The 27,680-nt window shown below is 42.4% G+C and overlaps 1 protein-coding gene and 1 long non-coding RNA gene across 2 annotated transcripts in view; both read left to right on the top strand.

The window, feature by feature from the left end:
- Kdsr (3-ketodihydrosphingosine reductase) overlaps nt 1-18,820 on the top strand; it is a 25,847-nt gene extending 7,027 nt beyond the window's left edge. The window contains exons 4-10 of the mRNA XM_013018905.1: nt 2,782-2,847; nt 3,276-3,371; nt 5,741-5,932; nt 10,547-10,630; nt 13,155-13,238; nt 16,740-16,841; nt 18,112-18,820. Of these exons, the coding sequence (XP_012874359.1) occupies nt 2,782-2,847; nt 3,276-3,371; nt 5,741-5,932; nt 10,547-10,630; nt 13,155-13,238; nt 16,740-16,841; nt 18,112-18,231 (744 nt within the window). The 3' untranslated portion in view covers nt 18,232-18,820. The remainder of the gene's footprint in view (nt 1-2,781; nt 2,848-3,275; nt 3,372-5,740; nt 5,933-10,546; nt 10,631-13,154; nt 13,239-16,739; nt 16,842-18,111) is intronic.
- A 1,080-nt stretch (nt 18,821-19,900) lies between these two features.
- LOC105987570 lies at nt 19,901-21,994 on the top strand. Its single transcript, XR_001175167.1, has 2 exons — nt 19,901-19,949; nt 19,994-21,994. It is a non-coding gene; the product is annotated as an uncharacterized LOC105987570 (long non-coding RNA).
- The last annotated feature ends 5,686 nt before the right edge of the window (nt 21,995-27,680 follow it).

Here is a 27,680-nt window from a genome sequence, read left to right as displayed (position 1 = left end):
GCATGCATGAGGCCCTGGGTTCGATTCCTCAGCACCACATAAGCAAAAAGAAAAAAGCCAGAAGTGGCGCTGTGGCTCAAGTGGTAGAGCGCTAGTCTTGAGGGACAGTGCCCAGTGCCAGAGTTTAGGCCCCACGACTGGACCCAAAAAAACAACAACAACAAAAAAGTCTCACAGATTTCCTTCCTCGGCTGGCTTTGCACTTCCGTGCTCAGATTGAAGGAGTTAGGATCACAGGCATGAACCACCGGCACCTGACATAATAACTACATTTTCTTCTCCCATACCAAAGTGGTCATATTCCCACCCATCACATGGTGGAGCCTGTTGCTCCACAACCTTGCTAACTCTTGAGTTTAGCAGCTTTCTTAATTTTAACTTTCTGATGAGTGTGTGTGTGTGTGTGTCTCTGTGTGTGTTTGTGTGTGTGTGCTTGTGCATGTGTGCATATGCGTGTGTACCATTCCAGAGGCTTGAACTCAGGGCCTGGCACTATGCCTGAGCTTTTTCATCAAGGCTAGCCCTTTACCACTTAGAGCAAGCTCCTCTTCTGGCCTTTTGGTGGTTAATTATAGATCAGAGTTTCATGAACTTTCCTGCCTGGCCTGGCTTTGAACCATGATCCTCAGCTCTAGTCTCTTGAGTAGCTAGGATTATAGGCATGAACCATTGGCACCTGGCATTGGATAAGTTTTAAACAGGATTTCACTGTAGTTTTTGAATAGCCTCTTTCCCCCACTCCAAAATAGGTTAGAGATTTTTTCCATGTCAACTTAGATAAATCTGCATCATGTTTTCATGTAATCCACTGTTGGCTATCCCAGAGTTTCTTTGTTGTTGCATATTTGCCTTCTTTTTCTGCCTTTGCAATGAGTGCTGCAGGAAAAATTCCTGTCCACATTTCCTTATATAGGAAAGCTTTGAGAGTTTTTCTTCAGGACTGTGTCTCTGCCTGTACCATGTCTCTGAAGCCGATGACAGGGAAGGGTGCTAGCTGTATGAACTTGCCCACTTTCCCCATACCCACATAGCCTGTGATGGAAAGGGAGGTGGGGTACAGCTCTGGGCTTCAGGGCCTGCCACTGTTTGCTGCTATGGTGTCTCTGCTGACTTTGCCCAGTGATGGCTGGTCCTCTTCATCTGTCCGGAGCTTTACGGTCACGTGATAGAGTGGGAGAGCTTGTCTTCCGGGTCAGGGAAGGGGAAGAAGGCAGAGCTGGTGGGCTACAGTGAGCCCGACCCTTCTGCCTGGACAGACTTGCGGCTACCTACCAGAGAAGGCAGCACCGTGGGCGATTTTTATCCTGGTAATTTCATAACATTCTTCCTTGAAATTGTACTTGTCTGTGGTACAGATTTACAGTAAGACTCTCAGGAAAATGTATAAAAAGTCATATTTTAAAGTTAATCTTAGCCCTTTCTGAGAAAGTGTTTTTCTGAATAATAATGTGGGAATAAAATCCATTTCGGGTATTACTACGGCAGAAGGTAACCCCTCCAATCCAGAGTATCTTATTTATGAAGGAGACTGGTTTGTTTTTTGAGTAATTAAGGAACTTGATAGGGTTTCTTTGTGTGTGTGTGTGTGCACGTGTGCGTGCGTGCATGCGTGCGTGCACGCATGCGTATGCTCATGCACCAGTGCTAAGACTTGAGCTCAGGGCCCAGGCACTGTCCCTGAGTTATCATGCTTTCTTGCTCAAGGCTAGCACTTGAGCCACAGCTTCACTTCCAGCTTTTTGGTGGTTAGTTGGAGATAAGAGTCTCAGACTTACCTGCCTGGGCTGGCTTTGAACCACAGTCCTCACATCTCAGCCTCCTGAGTAGCTAAGATTGGTGGCATGAACCACCAATATACAGCTTGGGGGTCCTTTTAAGTGACAAAATGTCTACATGTTACATTAAATCTGAAGGCAGTGTATTCCTTCCCTTCCTCCTTCCCTCCTCATACTCTTTCTCTTCCTTCCTCAATCTATCCTCTCTGTCCCTGTCTCCCTTTCTCTCTCTCTTTCTGTTCCTCTTTTCCCTCCCCTGCCCTTCCCTCTTGTCTTCTCTTTTCTTCCCTGACATGGTCCTCACTGTGACACTCAGGCTGATCCCAAACTCCTAGGCTCAGGAAATTCTATCCTCCTGCCTGAGGTTCCCAAGTAGCTGGAACTGCAGGCATCCAGTACATTGACTCAGTCCTTCAGTGTGGCTTTTTGGATCTGGAGAGAATGCTGGTCATCACTGGCTTCTGGTTACCCTTATTTTTGGCTAAGGTTTCAGTCCGTGGTCACTTGTCTCTGTTGCTTTTGGGCCTGTGGAAAGATGGGGAGTGCTTGCAAGAGAAAAACTGCTTAACCCATGGTGGTCAGGAAGCAAAGAGAGATAGGAAGGGACCAGGACCCCAATATCTCCTTCAAGGGCACATTCCCAGAGACCGAAGTCCTCCTATTAAGGCCTACTCTGTATAAGTTTCATCATCTCCCAGGTGCACTGCAGGCTGGTGGCCAAACCTTCGATACTTGGCAACCCTTATCCTATCTGTAACACCAGATTCCCAGATGTGTATCTGTGCTTTCCAGCACCTAGCTCACACTCCAACCCCAAGACATACTGTCATGTGTGGCTTTGCCTACTGATCATATAGTCAGCAGATTTCAAGCACTGTAATCCGTACATCTAAACACCAGCCTTTTCCTTTCCATAGGAATGAATTGGTTTTAATTAAAAAAAAAAGCAACCTTCAAACTATTTCAACACCTGCATGCCTCTGATTATGTAATTGTCTTTTTACAGGTGGTGCTGTGTATCTCAGTTGATGTGTCTCAAAACTATAACCAAGTAGAGAATGTCATAAAACAGGTAAGAGTTGATTGCACTTTATTGCTGTTTTTGGTGGATTCTTAGCATTTTGCTACATGCCTTGGAACTGGTAACTCTTCCCAACTGATTTAATAGTTTCATTGAGTTTACTTATTAGTCTTGATTTGCTGCTAAGAAATTCTTCTCTTTTTTATTTTTATTTGCCAGTCGTAGGGCTTGAATTCAGGGCCTGGGGCACTGTCCTTGAGCTTTTGTGCTCAAGGATACTGCTCTACCACTTGAGCCACAATGCCACTTCTGGCTTTTTTCTGAGTAGTTTATCGGAGATAAGAATCTGACACTTTCCTGCATGGACTGGCTTTGAACCATGATCCTCAGATTTCAGCCTCCTGAGTAGTTATGATTTTGGGTGTGAGCCGCTGGCACCCAGCTCTTTTTTGATATCTTCTTTGATATATGCTTTCCAGGCACAGGAGAAGCTAGGACCAGTAGACATGCTAGTGAACTGTGCAGGAATGTCGCTGTCAGGAAAATTCGAAGAACTTGAAGTTAGCACCTTTGAAGTAAGTATAACTGTTTTCTTACTGGGGTAACCATGCTGAAAAGTAGAACGAGCCTTGGGTAAAAGGCTTCAAGAATGAAGTTTCCCAGAGCTGGTGGCTCAGACCTGTAATCCTAGCTGCTCAGGAGTAGGAGTCTGCAATCTGAAGGTCACAATTAGAAGCTAGTCTGGAAGGGACAAGGCCCAGGCCCTGAGTTCAAGCCTCAGGACTGACTTGGAAGTAAAAAGAATGAAATAGATGAATGTATTTGGGTGTTTGTAGAAGCTTAAGAAAACTAGCAGAACTCAAAATAAGGTTTTGCTGTCTAAGCCCAAAACGTTGAACCATAAGAGTTTACACAAATCTCTAAATCTTGGTTTTCTCAGTTGGACAATGAAAATAAAATACCAGACATGACAGATTATTGCAAGGATTCAATAAAAAGAATCCTTGCAAACCAGCTGACACTGAATGCTCGTGTCAAGTATCAGCATTATTACAAATAATTAATGTTAACAACTTTCTGGTCTTCAAAAAAGTTGTAGAACACTTATGCTAGAGTCAAGATAAAATGATGCATCCTCTTATTTATCTGTCTATTTTTTGTCTGTTGTAGGGCTTGAACTCAGGGCCTGGCTGCTGTCCCTGAGTTCTCTTGCTCAAGGCTGGTGCTCTTCCACTTTGAGCCACAGCTCTATTTCTGGTGGTTAATTGGAGCCTTTTCTGCCCTGGCTGGCTTTGAACTGTAATCCTTAGATCTCAGCCTTCTGAGTAGCTAGGATTACAGGCTTGAGCCACCAACACCTGGCCTCTTACTTATATTTTAAGATGGGTTTAGCAAGGAACCTCCATTAGCAATATATTTCAGCACCAAAAAAAGTGAGTGTTAGAGCTAAACATTTTCTTTAGGGCAAACATTTTGTGGTTTGCAATGGCCCAACCATTTCTTCTTTGTGTTTTATTGGTAATGGGTTTTAAATGCTTGACTCTTTGGAGCTAATTACCTTCCTTATAAAAAGACAAACACTGGGCCAGTTGCCTTTTTTTTTTTTGTCAGTCATGGGGCTTGGACTCTGGGCCTGAATGCTGTCCCTCAGCTCTTCAGCTTAAAGCTAGTGCTCTACCACTTGAGCCACTACACCACTTCCAATTTTCTGAGTGGTTTATTGGAGATAAGAATCTCACAGCCTTTTCTTCTCGAGCTGGCTTTGAACCATGATCCTGAGATCTCAGCCTCCTGAGTAGGTAGGATTACAGGCATGAGCCACCAGTGCCGGGCTTTGCTTTTTCTTTTTGTAGGCCATGGGAAAGCATCCTGCATTCTGCAGTCTACTGAAGGCATGTAGGATAGTCTGGGTGTAGCTAGATAAAAACAAGAGTGATGAGGGCCCGAGTGTCTTCTGGGGCTTTTATCAGCTTGATTTTATCAGCATGCAGGAGATGTCTAGACTTGTATACCTTCATCTGGAATGATGCGTTGGAAGATGATGTCAACAGCTCTATAAATCAATTTGGTAGTTAAAATTAGGAAACAAAATACCAGTTAAACTTTACTCCATTCAAGTGCTAGGTTTCTGGTACTAGGAGACTAAAGAGACTAACTAGCTAAAACTGCCCTTTCCTTTGAAATGGAAAAATCTTGGCGATGCTCCATACATGGGCAGAGCCCATATGAAGAAGCTTCTCTGAGGAAAGGAAGCTCACCTGTTGTCCCTGTGTGTGCACACCCCAATATTGTAGAATAATAAGTAACATCCTTCTTGGCTACTCAGAACCTTTACCTGAAGGTTGAATGCTCAATGATCACATATATTCCCCCAGCTCAGAAAGAATATAGGCAGCAGATAATAGCTACCATCTTTCAATCTTTAACTCCCATTTCCTGCATAAGAAACAGGAAATGCTTCTCTCATGCTTGTAATACTAGATCCTCAGGAAGCAGAGATCTGAGGATCTCAGTTCAAAGCAGGAACTGGGCAGGAAAGTTCCATGAGTCTCTCATCTCCAGTTAATCAACAGAGAAAGGAGGAGGGAGGGTGGAGAGGAAGGGAGGGGAGATGAAGTTGGACAGAGACAAACAGAATAAGTATGTGTGTGGGGAGCGGGTAATTGAGTTTATGTGCATGTATGCGCGCATGTTAAAATGGTGCCGAGTGAGACCATACAGGAGAAAACTAATTTTGACCGATTAAGCACAGATTTCATTGTGGAATGTCAGACTACATTGAAGTAGGCTACAGACAGTAGGTCCTGAGCATCACTTCTTATTTGCATAGTCATTCATTCATTCATTCACTCAACACATGGAGAAGAGACAGAATTCTTGTCCCAACAGGGCTAAAGGTTTTTGCCCTTGTTCTCACCTCATGTGTCCTCTGTGCTCTCTGCAGAGATTAATGAGCATCAATTACCTGGGCAGCGTGTACCCCAGCCGGGCTGTGATCACAACCATGAAGGAGCGCCGGGTGGGCAGGATTGTGTTTGTGTCTTCTCAGGCAGGCCAGTTGGGTCTGTTTGGTTTCACGGCCTACTCTTCATCCAAGTTTGCTATACGGGGATTGGCTGAGGCTCTGCAGATGGAGGTAAGTTGTATTTGTGTCTTATTAACTCCTCTCAGTGGCATATGGATTACTTTATTGTGTTAAGTTAGAGATTTATATAGTTGGTGTTAATGAAAGAGCATTAGCTCAGCCCTAAGTTTCACAGTTAACATGTTTTACTGCATGATGATATTTATGAAAAGGGGAAAATAATTATGAAGATATAGCCTATTGCATATGCCAAGTGCTGGTAGTATCTTCATGGTACTTCTGGTCTAATACTTCCTGAGTAATATTTAAGTTAACTTGATATTATATTATACAGAGATCTTTCACAAAAGGTCTGTCCTGATGATTGAATAATAGAATGAATAAATGTTACTCATTTACAGTGGAACACACCTATGTAACGGCAGCCCTCAGGAGGCTGAGAGGTGAGGATTGTGAGTTCAAAGCTAGCCCAAGTGCTACATTATGAATTTAGGGCCGGCTTGAGCTCTATAGCAAGATCCTGTAGCAGGGAAGAACTTGAGTCAGGTACTAATTCTTAACTGTTAGCGAATTCACTAAACTTGGATTTGGTTTCCTTATCTGTAAGAATGAGAGAGAATTTTCTGAAAAATCATCTCTCCTAATGTTTGTATTTCCATGTCTTAAATGGTGAAGGAAGTGAGTTGCCTTTTGTCAGTTACTAGAACAGTTTTTGGAAGTAAGGATTAGCTTTAAAGTAAGGGTAGGTCAGTATGTAAACACCCCTATGCCTCAGCTGTGGAAGGTTGACGTCTGTGTGATTGCCATGTGGAATTGCTTAGGGTGCCTTATGTGTATGTCTACCCAGAATCACATGCTGAAGGGCAGGGTGAAGGTCTTCCTGTTGTAGCATGTAGTCAAATAGAATCCTATTCATATTCAGCCTGGATGGGAATTTGCTGTAGCCAGCCCTCTTATAAGGTATGACTTTGGGAATTCTAGTTAAGAGTTTTAATCCAGGGTAAGCAAAATCTTTTTCTGTAAAGGGCCAGATAGTAAATATTTTAGGCCTCTGAGTACCAGATGGTATCTTGTCACACTACTGAATTTGCTGTTGAAACAAGAAAGCAGCTATGGTAGACAATATGTAAATGAATGTGTAACTGCATGCAATACAAGTTTATACAAGCAGGCAGAGGACTGGATTTAGCTAACAAGCTATGATCTGCTGACTTGTGTTTACAAGATCTCCTTGATAGTGTGTGCTAGATATTGGGCAAGTTGTCTGAGTCCTCCATCACTTAGAGATTGATAGACTGTCCTGGTCTCTAATCAAATGATCCAGCCAAAGGTTTCACCATCAATAATAGGTCACTAAAATATGCTGAGCTTAATACGACTTGTATGGTGGTGAAATTTCAAATAAAAATACTGGTCTTTCTCATGCATTTATGACTTTGCAAAGTTCCTTTGTGAATAGCCCTTTTATTTTTATGATAGTTTTGGGAGGTATGTGAGGCCAAAGTGGTTTAGCCACCAGATGGAAAGAAAGCTTGGGTTTCCAGTAGATTCAGGAGTTGCTCAAAGCCACGTGCTACACAGTGACAGAAATAATAAGACTCAAGCCTTTGGCAATCGGTCGATTGGTCTTTATTGCAGAGAAAGCATCTGTAATTTAGGTTGATGTTGCCCTGTTCATCTGGCTGTTGCTTCAGTCCTTTACGTTCATCTTAGAGTCCATGTTGGTGAATATGATTTGATGAAAAAATAGGCTCATCAGGGCTTTTTCTCCTCAGTCCTGTCTTGCAGAATGACATCAGGATTCAGTTATTTAGGGCAAAGTATATAATCTGGGTGGCCTGGTTTCACTCCAGGTGGAATTAGGATACTAATTCAAAAGAAAAGAGCCCAGCAGTGACCCAATACCAAGTTCTCTCAGCCTCTGGATGACAGTGTGATTTGCACACTGCTCATAGCTGGCCTAGACTTGGACTTTCGTCCATTAATAATGTCATCACTTAAACCCAAAACCAAAATAAATGTATACCATGAAAGAGACTGCTGTTTGGGGGAGGAGGGTTGTGGGTGGAAGTTTAATTTGATCTTTAAAAACCTGTTAGAATTTGGATCAAACCTATTATTTTCCTAACATAGTGTTAGCAGTATATTGTGGATACTTGATTAGTTTGGCCAGTTTCTGTGAAGAAAACTGGGTTAATTGCTCAAACTCTGAATGCTTTTCATAATCCTTTTGGTGTAATTAACTTTTAGTCTTTGGGTCTACCAAACTAAGGTGGAACCCTAGAACTATAGATACAGGGGGTAAATTTGAAAGAATACTCTGTTGCTCTTAACTTCTGAGTCTGGCCCTTTTGATACCGTTTAAAAAATATATTTTGCCTGTCTTTTCATTTGTCTATTTGCCCATAATTCCCCCCTAGATGACTTTGGTTCCTTTTAATCATAAAAAGGGCTTAGAGGGTGAATAGTCCATTCAGTAGCTGTTGAAAGTGGACTGTTGGTCCTGCCTAGAAAAAGGGAACCAGAAAGACATTTTCCTGTTTAATTTATGAGATGACATGGGAAATTTGGTTGATAAGAAATTTGCTTGATAGACAGCTATGATCAAGACCAGAAGATAATCTCGATCAGAAGACTTCAAGTTACTCTTTTAACTAAAAGAGAAATTAGTGAAAGCAGTCCTTTAAAAGTGTTCCTGATACAGATAATTCAACAGGTTTTTTTTTTTAAGGAATCATACAAATGTTAAGGAAATGGAATTGAATATACCTGCTGTCCACAGAAACGGCATATTGGGTTGCTAAATGACCTCCATCTTTAGATGAGCTTTCAGTGACCACTTACTTTTTTTTCTTTTCTTTCTTTTTTTTTTTCTTTTTGTTGGTCATGGGGCTTGAACACATGGCCTAGACACTGTCCCTGAGCTTTTTCTACTTTAAGCCACAGCTCCACTTCTAGCTTTCTGATAGTTAATTGGAGATAAGAGTCTCATGGACTTTCCTGTTGGGGCTTCAAACTGCAATCCTTAGACCTCAGCCTCCTGAGTAACTAGAATTAACAGGCATGAGCCACCAGCACCCAGAACTTACGAACTTTTTTATTCCTTTTTGTTTTCCTTTTCTGGACCATCCATGCACAGCAGAGGACAAGGCAGTCAGAGACAAGTTTTATTAACTCACTGTCTCAAAAACAAGTGTGGGAGAAAAGGCTCCTTTATCTCTCTGCCGTATCTCATCCAGATCCACTTATTAGCATAACTTGACTGGCTAGGAGGTGTACACCTTGCTGGTGTCAGGCTGGTGCGTCATGCCCTGTCTGTGCTGAAACAAAACCGACAGAGATACCCCCATTCCTCATTCACTTCCCAGGATGGCTGGCCAGGACTTTGTGATCACTTCTCCTTAATCTTGTACTTCCCCAGTTGAATTTTGGACCTATGCTCTCCTGAGCAAACCTAGGAGGGGCAAAAAGGACTACAGGAAAAGATAGGGCCATGGGACACTCCTAAAGTCTGTTATATGAAGCAGTTTTTAGCCTGTTGGCAACTTTACCCTTCTCGAAATTGACGGGCCAATCTTGCTGTCAGCTGCCTCTGCTTCTAAATCCCCCCCATGGCTTCAAGAGGACTGAAAAGTGAGCAAATTGCAAATACAAATCATGGCAAAGAGCTTCTGATGGTCTGAACCATAGCTTTGAGTTGCTCATTATTGGGGTGAGAGCAGGGTTGGCTGGGAAGTCTGTGGGGGCGTGTCCCTCTCCTAGAGAAGAACGCACTGGGGTTGCAGGGGTGTGCTCATGAGCCAGGGAGGTGGGACAGCAGGCAGAGATGCTAGGGGAGTTTGGGGTCAGGCAGAGGCACTTCCCAAGAAGGCAGGGGAAGGAGCTGCTTTGTGTAAATATGGGTTGAGGTTGTGTGCAGGGGGCTTTGCTGGGCTCCATCAAGGATGAAGAAGAGGGCTGGGAAGGTGGCTCAGTGGTAGAGTGCTTGCCTCACATGCATGAAGCCCTGGGTTCAATTCTTCAGCACCATATAAGCAGAAAAAGCCGGAAGTGGTGCTGTGGCTCAAGTGGTAGAGTGTTCCCCTTGACCTGAAGAGCTGAAGGACAACTCCCAGGCCCAGAGTTCAGGCCCCACGACTGACAAAAATTAAAAAAAAAAGGATGAGGATGCATTTTTCAGGTCCTGTGGGAGGAAGGCCTCCCTTCTGATGGGCAGGGACTGGTGGTACAGGAACTTCTCTGGGAACGGATAGAGTGCTTGCCTTGAGTTTGGACACACAAGATGGGCAGAAGGGAAGGGATTTGAATGATCCTAGCACAGCAAGAATATCAGAAGACAGATTTTCAGTCTGATGGGCCAAGCATCGAATCCACACTTACATTGTAACAGAGTCTAGGAGAACTGAAGCACAGTTGGCTATCATCATTGGACGGCTCCGGGCCTCTTAGTAAGAGACAATTTGCCATACTTTAGGGTCAGCTATTTTCTGGTTGGGAGATCATGGAATAGATCCCTTTTGCTGCCTTTCCATAAATCATTTTCTTGTGTGTGGAGAATCACCCTGGCCACCTGCTGGGAATCGGGGCAGCACAGGTAGTTTGTGAGGTTGGACATGGCGTTGCGTCTTGTCTACTGGTGATGTAAGCCTTGCTTCTGCCCTGCAGGTGAAGCCCTATAATGTGTATGTGACCGTGGCCTACCCACCAGACACCGACACGCCCGGTTTGGCTGAAGAAAACAAAACAAAGGTCAGGATTTAAAATCATGAATGTTGTCAGCCCCTTGCTGGTTTTCTGGCTTTCCACTTAGGCTCCCTGTCCCTCAGTGCTAGTCAGCAGCGTGAGGACTGAGTGCCTGGCGTGAGGACTCTGTGGTGGGTCCTTCAGGAAAAGTGTCCTCCTTCCCTCTCTTTGCTCTCTTTCCTAGTCCCCTTCTCTTGACATTTAAATTTTTTGTTAAACGTTTATCAAGGTGATATATTCTCATCTTCCGTCATCAGTCTGCACTAGCATTTCTTCCAGTCTTGATTCCTGTGCCCACAGGTAGCATTTGTTTATATTTTATTCTTTTTTTTTTTTGTACTGGTTCTGGGACTTGAATTCAGGACTTGGGCACTGTTCCTGAACTTCTTTTGCTCAAGGCTAGCACTCTACCACTTGAGCCAGAGCTCCACTTCTGGCCTTCCCATGGGGAGATTATTTATTGGAGGATCAGAGTTGCACAGCCTTTCATGCATAGGCTAGCTCTGAACCACAATCCTCAGATCTCTGTCTTCTGAGTAGCTAGAATTTTAAGTATGAGCCAACAGCCTGGCAAAAGCAGCATTTATTAAAAACCCACATGCTGATATTTTTTTATTTTTAGAGTTAGGAATTATTTATTGATTTATGTAGTAGAAGAGAAAAAATTTTAAATTCTCATTTATTCCCCATTCCCTGCGTTCTTCCCATATAATCTTGGTTTAAGTCAGTCAGTGGGTTATTTTTTTTTTTTTTTTTTGGTCTGGTCGTGGGGCCTGAACTCTGGGCCTGGGCGCTGTCCCTCAGCTCTTCAGCTCAAGGCTAGTGCTCTACCACTTGAGCCACAGCGCCACTTCCGGCTTTTTTTTTCTGCTTATGTGGTGCTGAGGAATCTAACCCAGGGCCTCATGCATGCAAGGCAAACGCTCTACCACTGAACCACCTTTCAGCCCTTCAGTGAGTGTTTATAAATATTTTTATTATGTGCTTGAATTTCCCCTTTTTTGCCTGTTCATGTATTGAACTTCATACATATCTTTCACTTATTCCATCCCATGTTAGACATAACCAAACATTTCCTTCTGACTCATTTGAACACATCAGGCTTTCTGACTCATTTGAACACATCAGGGCTTTATGGCAGTTTCATTCTCTTTTCACTGGAAGAATTTCTCCAGGACGTTCTACTTCCTGGTCTATCCCAGACTTCACTGCTCATGAGTGGTTTGGGTATTTCTCTCCTGTCATACTATAGGTCCCTTTTCCATTTCCTTTTCTTGGTGAAAGTGTCTCCACTCTTTATCATTTACCCATTTTGATGGATTTGGTAGTTTCCTAAGAAATGGCACCTCAGAAGTAACATTTAAGAGGTCGAGCCTGACATCCCATCTCTGTGGGAAGATCACAGACTAACTCAGGCTCAGGTAGAAAGTGTAAGACCATATCTGAAGTTTCCAAAGTGACAAAGGCGGGGCCATAGCCGAAGTGACAGAGTACCTGCCTAGAAAGCACCAGGCTCTGTGTTCAAACCCCACTCCTGCCAAAAAGAGAAAAGGAAGGAATCACATTTTTTAGAACATGAGTGCCTAAAAGTTCCTTTATTTTCCCATTATGTCCAATAGTCTGTGCCTTTTTGGGGCCCAATCCTTTGTTCAGGATGTATTTTGGTTGTTGTTGTTTATTTTTGGAAGCTTTTTGATCCCTTTTATTTTTAATTATTTTGATGTTCTCATTTCATATACTGCACAATCAATGAGCCCTTTTGTTCTGTCAGTTCACAAACTTCAGTTCTAGAACATCTGTGTTACTTTGTTCTTTGTTTTTATGGGGGGTGGGAGGTGGGGAGAGGGATGGTGAGGGGGGATGAGGGAAGGAAAAGACAGAGAGAAATAAATATTCCGGAAAGGCATTTTGAGCTAAGTAAGGGTTGAGGTAGGTCTTTTTAACCACCTTGAGCAGAACCAAAGTCTAAGATTAGGGGTTGAGTCTCAGCCCTATAACCTAACGCCCTGTCAGACTAGGGACCACTCAGCACTTTGCTCTTTCAGCATCTTCTTGGTTGCCTGTACAACTCCGTTAAGAAACAATACAGTGCTTGAATAGAGACTGGACTGAGACTCTTTCTGTTCAGAGAGTTGGATCAGAATGGAGGTGTTGGCCTGGGAGGACATTTGCTCGGGACAGAGGGTCCGGCCTTGGCGTAGGCGCCATCACTCAAGGGTCTGGCCAGGAGGGAGAGTCCCTCAGCCCTTGTGTGCAGTGCTGTGTTCTCACTCCGACGTTGAAGGCCCTGCTTGGAGCTGAGGCCACACTTTCCCAACAAGAACACCACGGGCTTCTTGCTCCAGCAACTGGCTTAATGTTCTGTGATAATTGGCTAGAAACTGGCTCAGAATCCAGATAGACCTTGTTCTAAAAATAGGTAGAAAATCAGAATTAGGTATTAATCGGGCCAGGGGCAGGGGACATGCTTATTTTTAACATAATGGGCAATATGGCATTGATGTATGTGTCTTTGTTTTTCCACTTTCAGCCTTTGGAGACTCGCCTTATTTCTGAGACCACAGGTGTTTGCAAACCAGAACAAGTGGCCAAACAAATTGTTAAAGATGCTATAGTAAGTTACAGTCTCATTTCGTTTCCTGTGCTGTGTGTCTATATACTGTATTTCTGAACAGACACCTACACAAGGACTTATTTAAGAGAAAAAATTGTTGTAATGTTTTGGCCAGATTAATCAGAGCTACTATCAGACTCTAGTTCCATAGTAATACTAAACTCCTGAAAGCTAAATGTATGCTTTAATATCAGGAACAGAATTTATCAGCAAGGATGTCTGTATCTTTAGCTATTAAAAAAAAAAATTAGCCAGGCACCAGTAGCTCACCCCTGTAATCCTAGCTACTCAGGAGGCTGAGCTGTGAGGATGGTGGTTTGAAGCCAGCCCAGGGAGGAAAGTCCATGAAACTCTTACCTCTAATAAACTACTCAAAAAAAAAAAAAAAGCCAGAAGTGGTGCTGTGCCTCAAGCAGCTAGCCTAGAGAAAAAGCATCTCAGTGACAGTGCTCAGGCCCTGAGTTCAAGCCTCACAACCAACACAAAAAGAAAAAGGAAATGAGGCTTATAAATGGAGTACAAACAATATGTAAGACTTGGACTTATATGTTCCCTTTCTTCCTCTCCACAGTTTAGACTATTGTATTTAGGTGTCTTCTTTGGCCAGGCTCCCTGGTGAAAGGTCTTTGTTTTCTTTTCTCTCCCCACTCTTTGTTATCATTCCTCCCAAAGTTAACTCGTAAGTGAAGCCAACCTCCTGGGCCCCTCATCCTGTCAGCTCAGCTGATGCACATTTTCAGCTACTGAGTTTTCTGGGCTTCAGAAATGGTATCCTTAGAAACTGTGTGCTGTTTTGAAAAGCTGCATACATGTGCCACAGCATTCTTACGAACCCACATGAAGAAAAATGTGCATTTCTGAGCATTGTCTCGGAGCCCTTCCCACACTGACCAAACACTCCTTGGGACCACTAGAACCTGAGGCATCCCCTACACGATGGTAGTGTAAGGACTGGTGAGTAGGCTGGGCTGAGCAGAATAAAAGAAATAGCACCCTCTAGAAAATACATACAGCAGTTGTTCAACTTTGCCCTGATTGACTTTACAACACAGGCCCAAGGCCCAAGTGGTAGAGGAAAGCGTTTGTTTTTCCTGCATAGTTTTAGTCAAAGCAAACACACTCAGGGTTTTCTGTGTTCTTAAATAGCTCTTCCAATTTTGGCCAGATTCATTTCATATTCCTTCTGTTGACCTACCCTCTTGTAAATTATTGACAACCCCAGGAAACTTTTGCTTATATTTATCCATGTCTGCTGTTTTAGAAATTGAAATCATAAGTTAAAAAACTTTCGGTGTTTTTAATAAGAATAAATCAATTTGACTTTTTTTTTTTGTATGTATGTTGCCAATGCTGGGGCTGAACTCAGGGCCTTGCTCTTTTTGTTTTTTTCACTGTACCATTAGCACTCTACCGCTTGAACCACAGCTCCATTTCTGGCTTTTGCTGGTAAATTGGAGATAAGAATCTCATAGATTTTTATGCCTGGCTGGTTTAAAACCACAGTTCTCAGATCTCAGCCTCCTGTATAGTTAGAATTACAGGAGTGAGCCACCAGCACTCAGCTCTGTCAAATTTTAATGTGAAAGGTTTGACAAAAATATTCTTCCAAACAAAAATTCAGTGAAAAAAAGGGATATCATTTCGTCTTTTTACTAGTTTTTCCATAGTCTTTATTAATAGAAGTTGGCTGGATCTTCAGGGAAGCTTCTGGGGTTAATCTGTTGTAATATGCAGTTACATATTATTTTAATTGCAGCCTTCGAAGAAAACCTGACATGACACAGGTAGGTACATCAGTGGAAGAGGAAAGAGCATTTTACTAGGTTTTCACATCATGGGAGCATAATTTTCTTTTTTGAGTTTTGTAAATCCAAACTTGACAAGTGGTAGTGTCTCAAAGGTTAGTTACAGTGTGAAAATGGAAACCACATCAGTGAACTTTTCTGTTCTATGTGACATTAAAACCCATCAGTTGGCCCTGTATGCTTACCCATTTATGATTTTGTAACATGCATTAGTCATTTGGAAAATATGGGTTCAAAAAAATCACATTCATCAGTATCACTGCTGTGATCTTATCCTAAAAGTATGCATTGGGAAGCCAGCAATCCCACGATGTAGATGGAGCTTTTCAGAAATCTTACTCCCCCCCCCCCCCACTTCAAAGCTCAGATCCAACAGCCCACAAACAGAGCAGGTTCTTTTCCTAAAAGCAACAGGCGTACTTCATTCATATCATTCCAACCAAGAACCTAGCTCTAAATGTCTCTGGGTTGCCTGCAGTGTTTTTTTTTTCCCCCATAGGGAATGGTGTCAGCTCTTAAACAGCTGCAAAAAGAGCCTTTCTTCGAGATAGCTATCCTCCTTTGGTATTCAGAAATATGCAGAAGCAGTGCAAATTTCTCATTGGTCACATGAATACAGGCTCCCTACCGCATCCAGAGATTAAAAGCTCTCTATAGAACGCGGATCATACTGAATCTGACTAACACTGAGTTTTTCCTTACACTTTTCCTATGAAAAGTTTCTGTGCCAAGTATCAGATACTCTGGACCAAGGGATGATTCATGTCCTGGATGGGACAAACCTGGAGGAAAAAATGAGTTTTCAGCATAATATTAAAATCACCTACATGCCAGGTGTCAGATCTCAACTCTCAGGAGGCTGAGATCTGAGAATCTTGTTTTATACTGGGCCAGCCTGGACCTTGATCCTCCTATTTACATATGTCTTACAGGTGGGATGACAGGTACTAAGTACCATCAGGGTTGAGATGGAGTCTTACGATGCCCCCTGCTTTGTATTGGTTAAGATGGAGTCTCAGTTATGTTTTGCTTGGGCTGGCCACAAACCAAGATTCTCCTGATTTCTATTTCCTGAGTAGCCAGGATTACTGATGGAGTCCACTACAATGAGCAGATTTTTAAAAACTCTTTATAGGTGGTATTTTCTTTTCTTTTTTTTTTTGCCAGTCTTGGAGCTTGAACTCAGGGCCTGGACACCGTCCTTGAGCCTCTGGGCTCAAGGCTATCACTCTACCTCTTGAGCCATAGTGCCACTTCTGGCTTTTTTTTTCCCCCTTCTGTTTATACGGTACTGAGGAATTGAACCCAGGGCTTCATGCATGCTAGGCAAACACTCTACCACTAAGACACATTCACAGCCCTATAGGTGGTATTTTCTTTGTGTGTTTATTTTGCATGTACTGTGGCAGTGACTCCCAGCCCTTTGGAGACACTGAGTTGTTTTACACCCCGCGGCACTGCCCATCAGTGCACGTCACTGGTAGACAGAAATGATGTCATAGTATATGATGTCACTGAACGGCCCCTGAACTAGAGAACTGCCCATCTGCTAAGGCCATTTGTCCATTTGTAAAGTCTCATCAGTGCTTTGTTACCATCCTGCCCCATCTGAAGCAAATGAATACATCCATTGTTCTTCATATGTTAAACTGATTGCTTAAAACTTCCTACAGATCAGTCTCTTCTCCTCTTTTAGCAAGGAAATTTTAACAGCTCCATTGGCTCAGATGGGTACATGCTGTCCTCCCTAACATGTGGGATGGCGCCAGTAACGTCTATCACTGAAGGACTCCAGCAGGTGAGCTCTGTCTGCATCTGCAAATGGATGGATGGATGGATGGATGGATGATGGATGGGTAGATGGGTGGATGGGTGGGTGGGTGGATAGAGAGGTGGGTGGCTGGGACAAACATGCTCAAGTCTAGATTTCAGCTTTTTCTTGGAAAATTGGGAAGTCTAGCCACACAGGAGCTGCTTGTCAGCAGGCAGTAATCAATAGGGACAAGTGTCAGCTGCTCCCACAGCTCCTTTCTCAATCCCTTGGTCTGTAATCTCCTCACCTGCTCTTCCAGATACATCTGATGTCACATTTTCCACTCTGTTTCTAAATTGCAAACCTGCCTTGCATAAAACCGGCAGTGGCTGCCCACTGCTACTGAGCTTAACATGGTACAAGCCCTCCCACCTGCTAGCCTGGGAACCTGAAAATATTCTTGGCTGCTTTCTCTTTATTATTTCTGAGTATTATTAGGTCTTCAGTTCTCTGCTGACAGTTGTAGTCTCCTCTTGAGATCCTGAGCAATACCAGATCTTGGATCAGGGCCATCCTCAGGGAGGGATTCCTGCTGGGAGGAGCATGGGATCTTCCAGTCATGCCCCATGCATAGCAGATGCCTGGCTGCCCACTTCCATTTCCTGGTGGCCCTGGCACCCCTCTGCCATCTTCTGGCTGGGCTTCATGCTTCTGATAGCCCATGCTAGTGTCTTTCTGTGATCCTTTCTCTCATTTGCTTCGGGTAGTAGCTCTCTGAAAACAAGACAGGTGGGAAGGAAATTTGGGGAGTCCCTAGCTATTATAAAGTTGCCTATTTTGAATAGTACAAAATACTGTCAGTACTAAGAATACCTATTTTTGTTGTTGTTTTGATGTGTGTGTGTGTGTGTGTGTGTGCGCCACTAGTAGGACTTGAACTTAGGGCCTGGGCACTGTGCTCTCCCTTAGCTTTTTCACCCAAGGTTGGCACTCTGCCACATAGATCTCAGCCTTCTGTGTAGCTAGGATTACAGGCGTGAGGCACTGGTACCCAGCTATTTTTGCTTTCTATGGCTGGAGTTTATCTGTTGGAAGAGCATTCTCTCTCTGGCAGCTTCCAGTTATACAATTACACACAGTAGAAGTGTTGTGTTCTTGGGACTTAGCTGATACTTGGTGGGGTTTTTATTATCCTTCTCCATGGAGCAGATTAGAAGCATGTCCTAGAAACTATTTCCCAGAGACCTAAATACCTCAAAACCAACAATTGTACTGTTCTGTCCAATGAGCTAAAAGGTCTATCTGTGTCTTGCAGGTGGTCACCATGGGCCTTTTCCGCACGATTGCTTTGTTTTACCTTGGAAGTTTCGACAATATAGTCCGTCGCTGCATGGCTCAGAGAGCAAAATCGGAAATTGCAGACAAAACTGCCTGATTCCTTACCCCTCTGGCAAAAGACTGTTTGCAAATAATTTGAACAGCTTGCTGCTACATGAGACTCGACTTTTTGGCCAACAGACTCCTCTGTCTTGTTTGTGACTATGTTTAACTGGACCGGTGCTCTTCAGAAAACCGGTGCCAAACAAAGGGATAGGAATTTAACTCCAGACAATATGATTGACACTATGCAAATGCAGGCTGGGAGACATGGGTTTTCTGGGCTCTGAGGTGGGACCATTATAGTGTGAGGACAATAGCAGGTGAACAGGGTAAAGAATAGAAGGGTAATTTAGACTTTTCCTATTTATTCTTCCTTTTTGTTTTTAAGCTCCATAGAGATCAAGTCTAGCCATACTTGATTCCCCACTAGAAGGTCTGAAGGTTTTATTATAGTAGTTGTTAAGCTTTCCCTAGAAGCTGGTTTTTGTTGTGTTTTGAACTTTGTGTGTGTGTGTGTGTGTGTGTGTTTGCACCAGTGTGCCAATTCTGGAGTTTAAACTCGGCCTGGGGGACTAAGCTTGTTTTTTTGCTCAAGACTAATGCTCTACACTTGAGCTACAGCTCCACTTTTTGCTTTTTGGTGGTTACTTAGAGATGAGTCTCATGGACTTTTGTGCCAAGACTGGCTTCAAACTGTGATCCTCAGATCTCAGCCTCCTGAATCGCTAGGATTACACACACGATTGGTGCCCAGCTTGAACTTGATGTATTTTGGTCAAGATGAGTTTTGGGTGTTGCCAGGGAGGCTGAGGGTCATCGACGTCACTGTGTCATGTTGTGTTTGGGATGCGCGTCCCCGGCTGCCAGTGGAGATGAGTTTCCCTCTTTTTGATCCCGTTGAGCTGAGCTGCAGGGGTGAGGGGGGAGGGCAGTGCAGAAGGAAGGGCAGGCTTTGCTTTCTCCTTCAGACCCTCATAGCAACTCTTTGTTTTTTTAATTCAAGGGGAAATGCAACCAACCTTAAATATTTTCTGAAGAGAAATAAAATCTTAGAATCTTAAAAGTTTACAGTTTCTTCAATAGCCATGATGACCGAAATCCACTTCTGTTCCATTCCATTCTGTGGTAGCACCTGTGTGCTCGTCCTCTCTCCTCCTTTCCATTTTGCTTATATTGCTGAGATATTTTTGTAAAACAGAGACCAGCCAAGATTTATTTGACTTCACTTTTTAAATTAATTCATGCAGTCATTAAAACAGACCAAAAAAAAAAAAACAATGAAAAGTGTGTAATTCTTACCTTTGTAGCATATGTATAGCTTTTAGGAAAGGCTGGTTATAGATTTCATTAGAGAAAGATGTCTGATTCTGAAAAATCTGTGTGTGTGTGTGTGTGTGTGTGTGTGTGCATGTGCCAGTACTGGGGCTTGAACTCGGGCTGTAGGAGCTACCCCTTAGCTTTATCGCTCAAAGCTGACACTCTTACCACTTGAGCCACAGCTTTTTTCTCTGAGAAAGATGTCTGATTCTGAAAAATATCTGTGTGTGTGTGTGTGTGTGTGTGTGTGTGTGTGTGTGTGTCAGTACTGGGGCTTGAACTCGGGCTCTAGGAGCTACCCTTAGCTTTATCGCTCAAGGCTGACACTCTTACCACTTGAGCCACAGCTTTTTTCTCTGGGTACCTGGAGATAAGAGTTTCATAGATTTTCCTGCTCCTGCTGGCTTCAAATGGTGATAATGAGAGCCTGGTGATACTGAGTTGCTAGGACTCCAGGTGAGAGCCACTGGTGCCTGGCTCGTCCTGCGCTAGGACTCCAGGTGAGAGCCACTGGTGCCTGGCTCGTCCTGGCCTTTAGTAGGATGATTGACTATCGTCTGTGACTCTCCACTGACGCCGAGAGCAGTGTGGTCTTGCCAGGTGTTAGGTATGTGTCAGGGAATCCACTGCTCCTTCTGGAAACCCTCTGCACCCAGCAGTGTACTTTCTGGGATGCAGGACTCTTGTTCCCTTTGTGGATTTCTACAGCAAGTGCCTCACCTCTTCCATCCTGTTCCTTCTCCAGTGTGCCCTGACCTAGGGGAATGTTCCTTCGCCTCCTTGTTACTTCTCCTTGCATCCATAGCCATGCTTTCTAGATCACTTTGGAGGGAAAAGACCTCTACTTTTAGAGAAGAAACTTTTCTATGGTAAAAATCAATAAAAACAAAAATGATGAAAAGCCTAGAAGTTATAGACAGGCTTGTTTTTGTGCTTCCATTTTTGTAGTTCTTGACTTTCAAGTGGCTTCCACAGTACCTTCATCAAGATCTAAGAATGGTATATTTTAATCATTCTTTCAGAAAACATTATTTAATATAAATGGCTTTGAATAACTGCAACCATTTACCTGGGATAGGTTGCACCAAAATGGTTCTGTGGCCAAGAGGAAATTTGTTTTTGTTAGCAAAGCTTGAATGTGAAGTGTTGTACTTTTTATTTATGCCACATCAGGAGCCTGCTTATTAATTTTACCTGAGAAAAATAACAATTTGATTATAGGTCTTGCCCAAATTTGATAGACATGTTTTGCAATATTTACTGTATTACCTTTTGTAAATCCAACAAATGATGAATCCTGAAATAGGTCTGGCCTAGAAATTTTTGGATAAGGGATTGTATTCATTTAGTGCCTGACTACCCAGAAATGCAAAATGAAAATGTTACAAGGAATGTTGGTTTATTAGTATTTTAAGTAGCTATACAAAGGGGTTATTCCACAGGTCTATTTATGAGTACAAAGCATCTTGCTTAATGTTCAAGGAAAGTTCTTTATCTGTTTGTGCTTCATTCTTGGACTACTTGTTTTCCTTTTGTTCAAGGAGAGAAGGGTTAGGGGGCAAAGAAACGAGTTTTCTAGATCACTTTGGTGAGAAAAGACCTAGATAGAAAACTCACATTTTTAAAAAAAAAAAAAAGGATCAGATTAATCCAACACTTACTATACCCAAAAGTAGATCGATCTTACAGAGGATGATTTCCACTGGGCCATGTTTACAATGTATCCCAATCAATCTCAGCTTCTCAGTCACCTCCTTTCCCTATTCTTTCCCAAAACAATTTCAGCAGGTTTCATTGCTCTGTTTTCATAGTTGCAAATAATCTAGACCATTTTCAACCTCCTTCATCCTTCTTGTTTGCCCAACCCCCTCCAATAATACCTGTTCTCTGCCCCAGTCTATACTCTTTCCTGACTCCCAGTGCCCTACTGAGCCAACAGCTTTCATTGAGGATTTTCATCTATATTTCAAATATGTTAGAAAATTATGTACCCTCCATTTTGCCCTACCCCTTTTTTCCTTTGTCTTAGAGTCGTTTTATGTTTATCCACATGTATAATTATGTAAATGGAGTGTTGTGTGTGCACACTTCTGCATGTATGTCCATGACTATGTCTTTTAGTGTAGTTTGCACATAGGAGGGAACACAGATATGTTCGTCTTTTAAGCTTGTTTCTTTAAAAACGAACTCTTTCAGCTGTATAAATTCTAAGCTATGTCCAAAGGACTTCCAAAATTGAAAATGGATTACAAAACAATCCTCCTTTCTTTTTTTTTTTTTTACAAAAAAAAAACCCAATAATCATGGGTTGGGAATGTGGCTCTGTGGTAGAGTGCTTGCCTAGCATATAAGAGGTCCTGGGATCCCCAATACAGGAAAGAAAAAAAAAAGCATTGTGAGGGTGTTATCTGTATTTTTTAAATTGAAAAGAAAAAAAGTAATCTACTTGGACTTAGAAATAGGAAGATAGCAGTTTGAGGCCAATCTAGGCAAAAAAAAAAGTGAAATTCTATTTCATAGAACAAGTAGTTATGGTAGTACATGCTTGTAATCCCAACTACTCAGGAAATGGAGGAGGATCATAGTTCAAGGTCAGCTCAGGCAAGGGTGAGAGACAAATGTATACAATAAGCTAAAGCTCAAAGGCTGGCAGTGTGGCTCCAGCCTGAAGCTCTGGGTTTGAACTCATTCAAACAAAATAAAGGGATGAATTTGGAAAGAGAAAAAGGAAATTTACAACGCTGTTGTGGTAGTCTTTCACACTGATACTTGTCTATATTTAATTATAAATATCTGGATTCTTGCAAATGGAACCTGGAGAGACATTTAGATATTTAGATGTAGAAGATATTTGTGTAATAGATGCATTGTATAATTTTCTCTTTCTAGAAGAAAGCAGTACCATAATTTTGTTCTGAATTATGTCACCACATTCGTTTTATATGACATGTTCTCATTTAAGCCTGGGGAACTCATTTGAGCCCACTTACAAGGATTCATACTTTAGATGTCAGTTGCTTTGTATCTTTCTCGTCCCTGGTGTCTTGGTAACTCAGCTTGACAAAGCATGGCTACCCTAACCTCCACTGCTGACCGAATCTTCCTGTGAGACTGCAAGGCTGCTCTGTGGCGCGGAGATGCTACTTTACAGAGCAAATAGTTGCCAGTGTAGTTGACCCTTGCTTGATGTGACAAGTCAAATTGTTTTTTAAATAGAAAAATGAAAGGATAAATGGCTATTTTGATACAATTTAGAACTTTATAGAGGTTTTTGTGGAAGAACTATCCCATTTTCATACCTTATATTTCTGAATTATAACAAAAAATAAACTAAATAGGAATAAGCCTTCCAGATCTGAGAACTTTTCTTTCTACAAACTTTGTGTTTTACCGGGCTATTTGAACAAAATACAGTATTTTCTATAAAGTTACCTTGATTTAGCATTCTAAATATTTTCCTGGGCCTGACCTTGGTCCTTTTTAAAGAGGTAATATTTTCAGAGTATCTCCTCTCTAAACATCTCTAATTTCAAATACGTTCTGTTTGTGGGACTCACATGTGATAGCCAAATAGAAGTTTAAGAAATGTGGAATTCAAGAAAAAATTCTTAATTATATTTCATATACAAGTGAATGATAGATTCCTCATAGTTCACATGCAAATGTTTTCTCAATGAACTATTTCCTGACTGTGAAGGGAAACAAATTCTACAGGACTGCTAGGTAAGAGAACATGCTTTGATGGTCATGAGTTGTGTGTGCGTGCGCGCACGCATGCATGCACGCTCGAACTCAGAGCCTCTTGCTTTTGCTTTTTTTGTTTTTGTTTTCGTTTTTCACTCAAGGCGTGGCTGTGCCACTCGAGCCACACCTCCACATGGGGCTTTCTGCTGGTTAACTGAAGATAAGAGTCTCTGGGATTTGTCTTCCTCAGATTCCAACATCCTGAATAGTCAGGATCACAGCTGGCTTCACCAGCTCAAACACAGAGAAGAGACTTCTCAAACATTCTGATTTATAAGTTTAGGCTTCCTTCAGATTTGCATACTTTATATTCATAAGTAGCATATGATCTCACTTCTGTAATTCTTATGTTTGGATGTTAAAAAGAAACAGTTATTTCTTGGTTTCTATTCCACTTCTGACTTTACAACTTCCATTTTCCTCATTCAGCGAGTATTTGTGGAGAACCAGTGGTCAACCTGCTATGCACACACTGGAGCTACAGTTCTGTATAAGCGAGTTGTCCCTTGCAGAGATTACATTTCTTTCAGCCATCCTTCTGTGGGTCTTCTACAGTCTCACAAACTTCCTGGAGAAAGAGGAATGGACTTCCCATTCCTGTCTTTGGCATTGAGGTTTTTCAATGTAATGCCACAAAGACAAATCTTTGTCTTTGCAAGCACTCTTCTAGGCCAAGTGGACCAAGGAAAAATGTGGTCACTACCTTCAAATTTAGTCAATAAGCTACTGTGGAGAATATGCCAGAAACTGCACTGTGATTGGTGCTAGATAAGGTTAAGATATCATACCTAGCACTGGGAAGTTAATAGGTGGTACAAGTCAATGTTGAATTTTCTACAAGTTTAAACTTGAAAGCCCACACTAGCCCTACCTGTTGTCTACTGAATACCTCTGCATTCTGATACGAGAGCAGGAGCAGAGATTTCCTCATGACTGGCCCAAGGTGACAGCTGCCAAAGCAATGGAGCCAGAATTCCAATCCAGATTCCTGGTTTTTAAATTCCTAGCCTCTACCAAACTGTAGCTAGCAACACTCATGAAAGTGTTAGCACTGCTTTCTCAGAGGAAGAAACTCTTGAGCTGAAACTTAAGGTCTGTGTTTGCATTTGCCAGGTAAAATAGTGGGGTGCATCCTTCAAAGGCAAAAAGAGAGGTTAGGGCATAGTTCAAAGACCACCAGAAGTTAACAGCCGCAAGAAGGGAAAGGAAGGGCAGGGTGAGTAGACTTGGTTACTGAACTCCATGCAAAGGAATAAGATTCTAGCCTTTGAAGAATTTCTGAGCAAAAATAGGAAGTAGCTAGATCTTAGTTTTAAAAAGACCATAAGTACCTCTTTTTTTTTTTTTTTTTGGCACTGGAGATTGAACCCAGGACATTGCACTTGCTTGGTAAGTCCTTTGCCACTAAGCTACATCACAGCCCCATACATACCTCTGGAGCCTCTGCTTTGATGAAGTTCTTGGGCACTGGAGTAAAGAGTCCTTACTAATTTGAAAGACACTCCATTGGGTACATGTTATAGGTTCAGCTGTCACTCCCAAAGATTTGAAGAGTACACAGGTATAATCAAGTTGACACGGTTATATGGCTAAGTCCTAATGCAGTATGACAGATGATCTGAAAAGAAAAACAGATGTCCTATCATGGCCCAGGCAGAGACTGAGGATTGAATCTTCCAGCCAAGGAACACCAAGGACTGCTTGCTAGTCTCTGCCAGAGTTAGGAAGAGACAAAGAAAGGGGCCACCCAAAGTCACAAAGGGAACGGGGATTGCTGGCCTTCTTGATTTTGTACTTTAACCTCCAGAACAATGACAATATCGATTTCAGCTGTTGCAAGCCATCCACACTTTGTGGTACATTGTCACAGAGGTCCTAGGAAACACATTCAACTTGACTTTTCTTTCTAATCATGTTCAGTTGCAACTAAAATCTGGGAGATCCTGTGCTCTGTGCCAAAGAGCATAGAACAAAAGTTATTGCACATAAGAAAGGAAACTTTTGGAATAGGATGGTGTTACATGTTGTTTGATTCTAAGATTGCAGTTTCAACCTAAGGAGAGCAGGTATGCATTTGAAAAATGAAAGACTTGAGCCAGGAGCCTGTGAGTCACACCTGTAATCCTAACTAGATAGGAAGCTGAGATGTGAGGATTACAGCTTAAAGCCAGCCTGAGCAGACCAATCTGAGAGACATATCTCGCATGTAACCAGCACAAACAGCCTGAACTGGAGGTGTGGCTTAAGTGATAGAGCTCCAGCCTTGAGCTATAAAGCTAAGCATGAGCAGGAGGCCATGAGTTCATGGCCCAGAAATGGCCAAAGAAAAACAAGGAAGACAACATCTCACCCTTGGTCTATTTCACCTTAAATGACAAATCACTAAGCTGGCCCCAGCCAAATTTCCCATGCTAAAAGTAACTTTTTATTTTTTAGTCATTAAAAGTTGCACAACAGTGTGATTTGTTTATGGTTCATTGTCTAATTTTAAAAGTTGTTGCTTAATTATTCTAAGTTTTTTATGTCTAGGGCCTATCATAATTAGTGAGGTTTCTGAGTGAAAATAAGGCTTATTGGCTTAGATTTGACTAAAGTGTTACCCTGATTGTCAGTGATTTGAGAATACAAGGTGCTTACAAAAAAAGGCGGAGGGGATCTGAGCCTGGATGAACTGACACATATTCATGGCCTTTCAACCAAGAATTCAAGCCACTTGAAAGAATGTGGCAACATTCAGTGTGAGGATTATAAAATGTACAAGGTTTGAAAATTCAAATGATCATTTTTGGATTGCTTATCAAGTGTGTGAGATATTATTTCAAGTAATTCAATTTTCATGTAGGCAGGCTATTTGGAAAGTGTTTATCCTTCTAGTAAATCCATATTTTGGTGGAGTTTATTTAAGGGGGTCATAATTTTTTCATTTAAAATAACCTAAATGGTTCTATTTTTAACTTTCATCTTACTGTTAACTACCAATTCCATCTCAGTTAATGGCCTCTTTCTTCATATAGAATAAGAGGTTAAGAGATGGAGAGATTTAATGCACGTGTCTATTAGTTTGTGTTAGAACAATGTTCTTTTAAAAAAATTTATACATTTAGGAAGAATCTATATTCAGGATGGATGAAACTTTCCGAATTATGCAATTCAAGGAAGCAACCGGCAGGTGGCGCAGTCTGGCAATAAAAAAATCTAACAGACTGGAGACTGCAGGAAAACATAGGCCTCAAAGATTCAGTTACTATTTCCATTCTCTTCATCTCTTCCTGCTACTGTTCTATTGGTATAATCCAACCAACCAGGGCTGGCAAGAGGTGGTCCCTTGGCTTCTTTTGTTTTGTACAATATTGTGTTTTGAACTCGGATTGCTAGATGGGTTCTACTGCTCAGTCATATTTACATATGCCTGGACCAAGATCTCCCTAGTTATTTCCCACAGTTGTTGCTTGGGTGATAGGTACAGCCCACTGCACCCAGCTTCTTTTATTGAGATGGAGTCCCATGGACATATATTGGGGGGGGGGCGGGACTAACCTGGAAGTACAGTAATACTGACTTCAGCCTCGCATCTAGCTTGGATGGCAGGCACATACAATCATACCTGTCTATGGGGCTTCCTGAAACAGTTCTGCCAGTTGGCTTTGAACTGCCATCCTCCCCGGCTCAGTGTCACTGACACATGTCACGTGCCCAGTGGTCTCTGCTCTGAGGAGGTAGATGCCATCTTCAAAGTGCAGTCTATGTGCTTTGTCTGGAAGGTCTGAGAAACAGATGTAGCCAAGGTCTGTAGACCAGACATCATGAGGTTGGCTGGTGGTTGAAGTCAAGATGCTACCACATAAAGAACTAGGCTGGGGAAAGTCATAAAGGTAGGCTAGAGGAGTCTAAGGAAAGGCAGGAAGCTTCTCCTTCTGGCTGTCTGCTAGGCCAATGTATAATTGCTTTTCTAGCTGTTCTCTGGTTTCCTTACCCAAACTCTGGATATTAGACACACAAAGGCTTTCAATTCCTCATGAGTAATCTTATGGATTTAAGACAAGGTTCCAAGAAAATAGTAAGCCATGATGTTATGAAGCCAGTACAATTTCTATGAGTACACATTTTCCCAGGTCAACCTATACTAACTCCCCTTCCCCAGCCAGGCATGACCATCATCCCACTACAGCCGTGAGTAGAGGGCATTTGTCACAGCCATCAGAAGGGCAGGAAGGAATCTCTCTCCCTTCTTCCCCTTTGGCTGGGTAAGAGCTTTGTACCAGGACAATTCCTGTGTGAGTATGACTGGCACGGTGGCTGACTGAATATGGTGGATGAAGTAAAGATGTGTGTCGCCTCCCTTAAGAAGAAATACTTTTAGTTAAGTGGGGCGTTTCAAGCCTGTAATCCCAGCTTCTTGGGAAGTGGCGATCCAGGATCATGATTCCAGGCCAGCCTTCAAAT

The sequence above is a fragment of the Dipodomys ordii genome, unplaced genomic scaffold, assembly GCF_000151885.1.
Source record: "Dipodomys ordii isolate 6190 unplaced genomic scaffold, Dord_2.0 Scaffold43, whole genome shotgun sequence".
Lineage (NCBI taxonomy): Eukaryota > Metazoa > Chordata > Mammalia > Rodentia > Heteromyidae > Dipodomys > Dipodomys ordii.
Note: the sequence above shows the minus strand (reverse complement) of the source record. Positions and strands in the feature narration are given on the sequence as shown.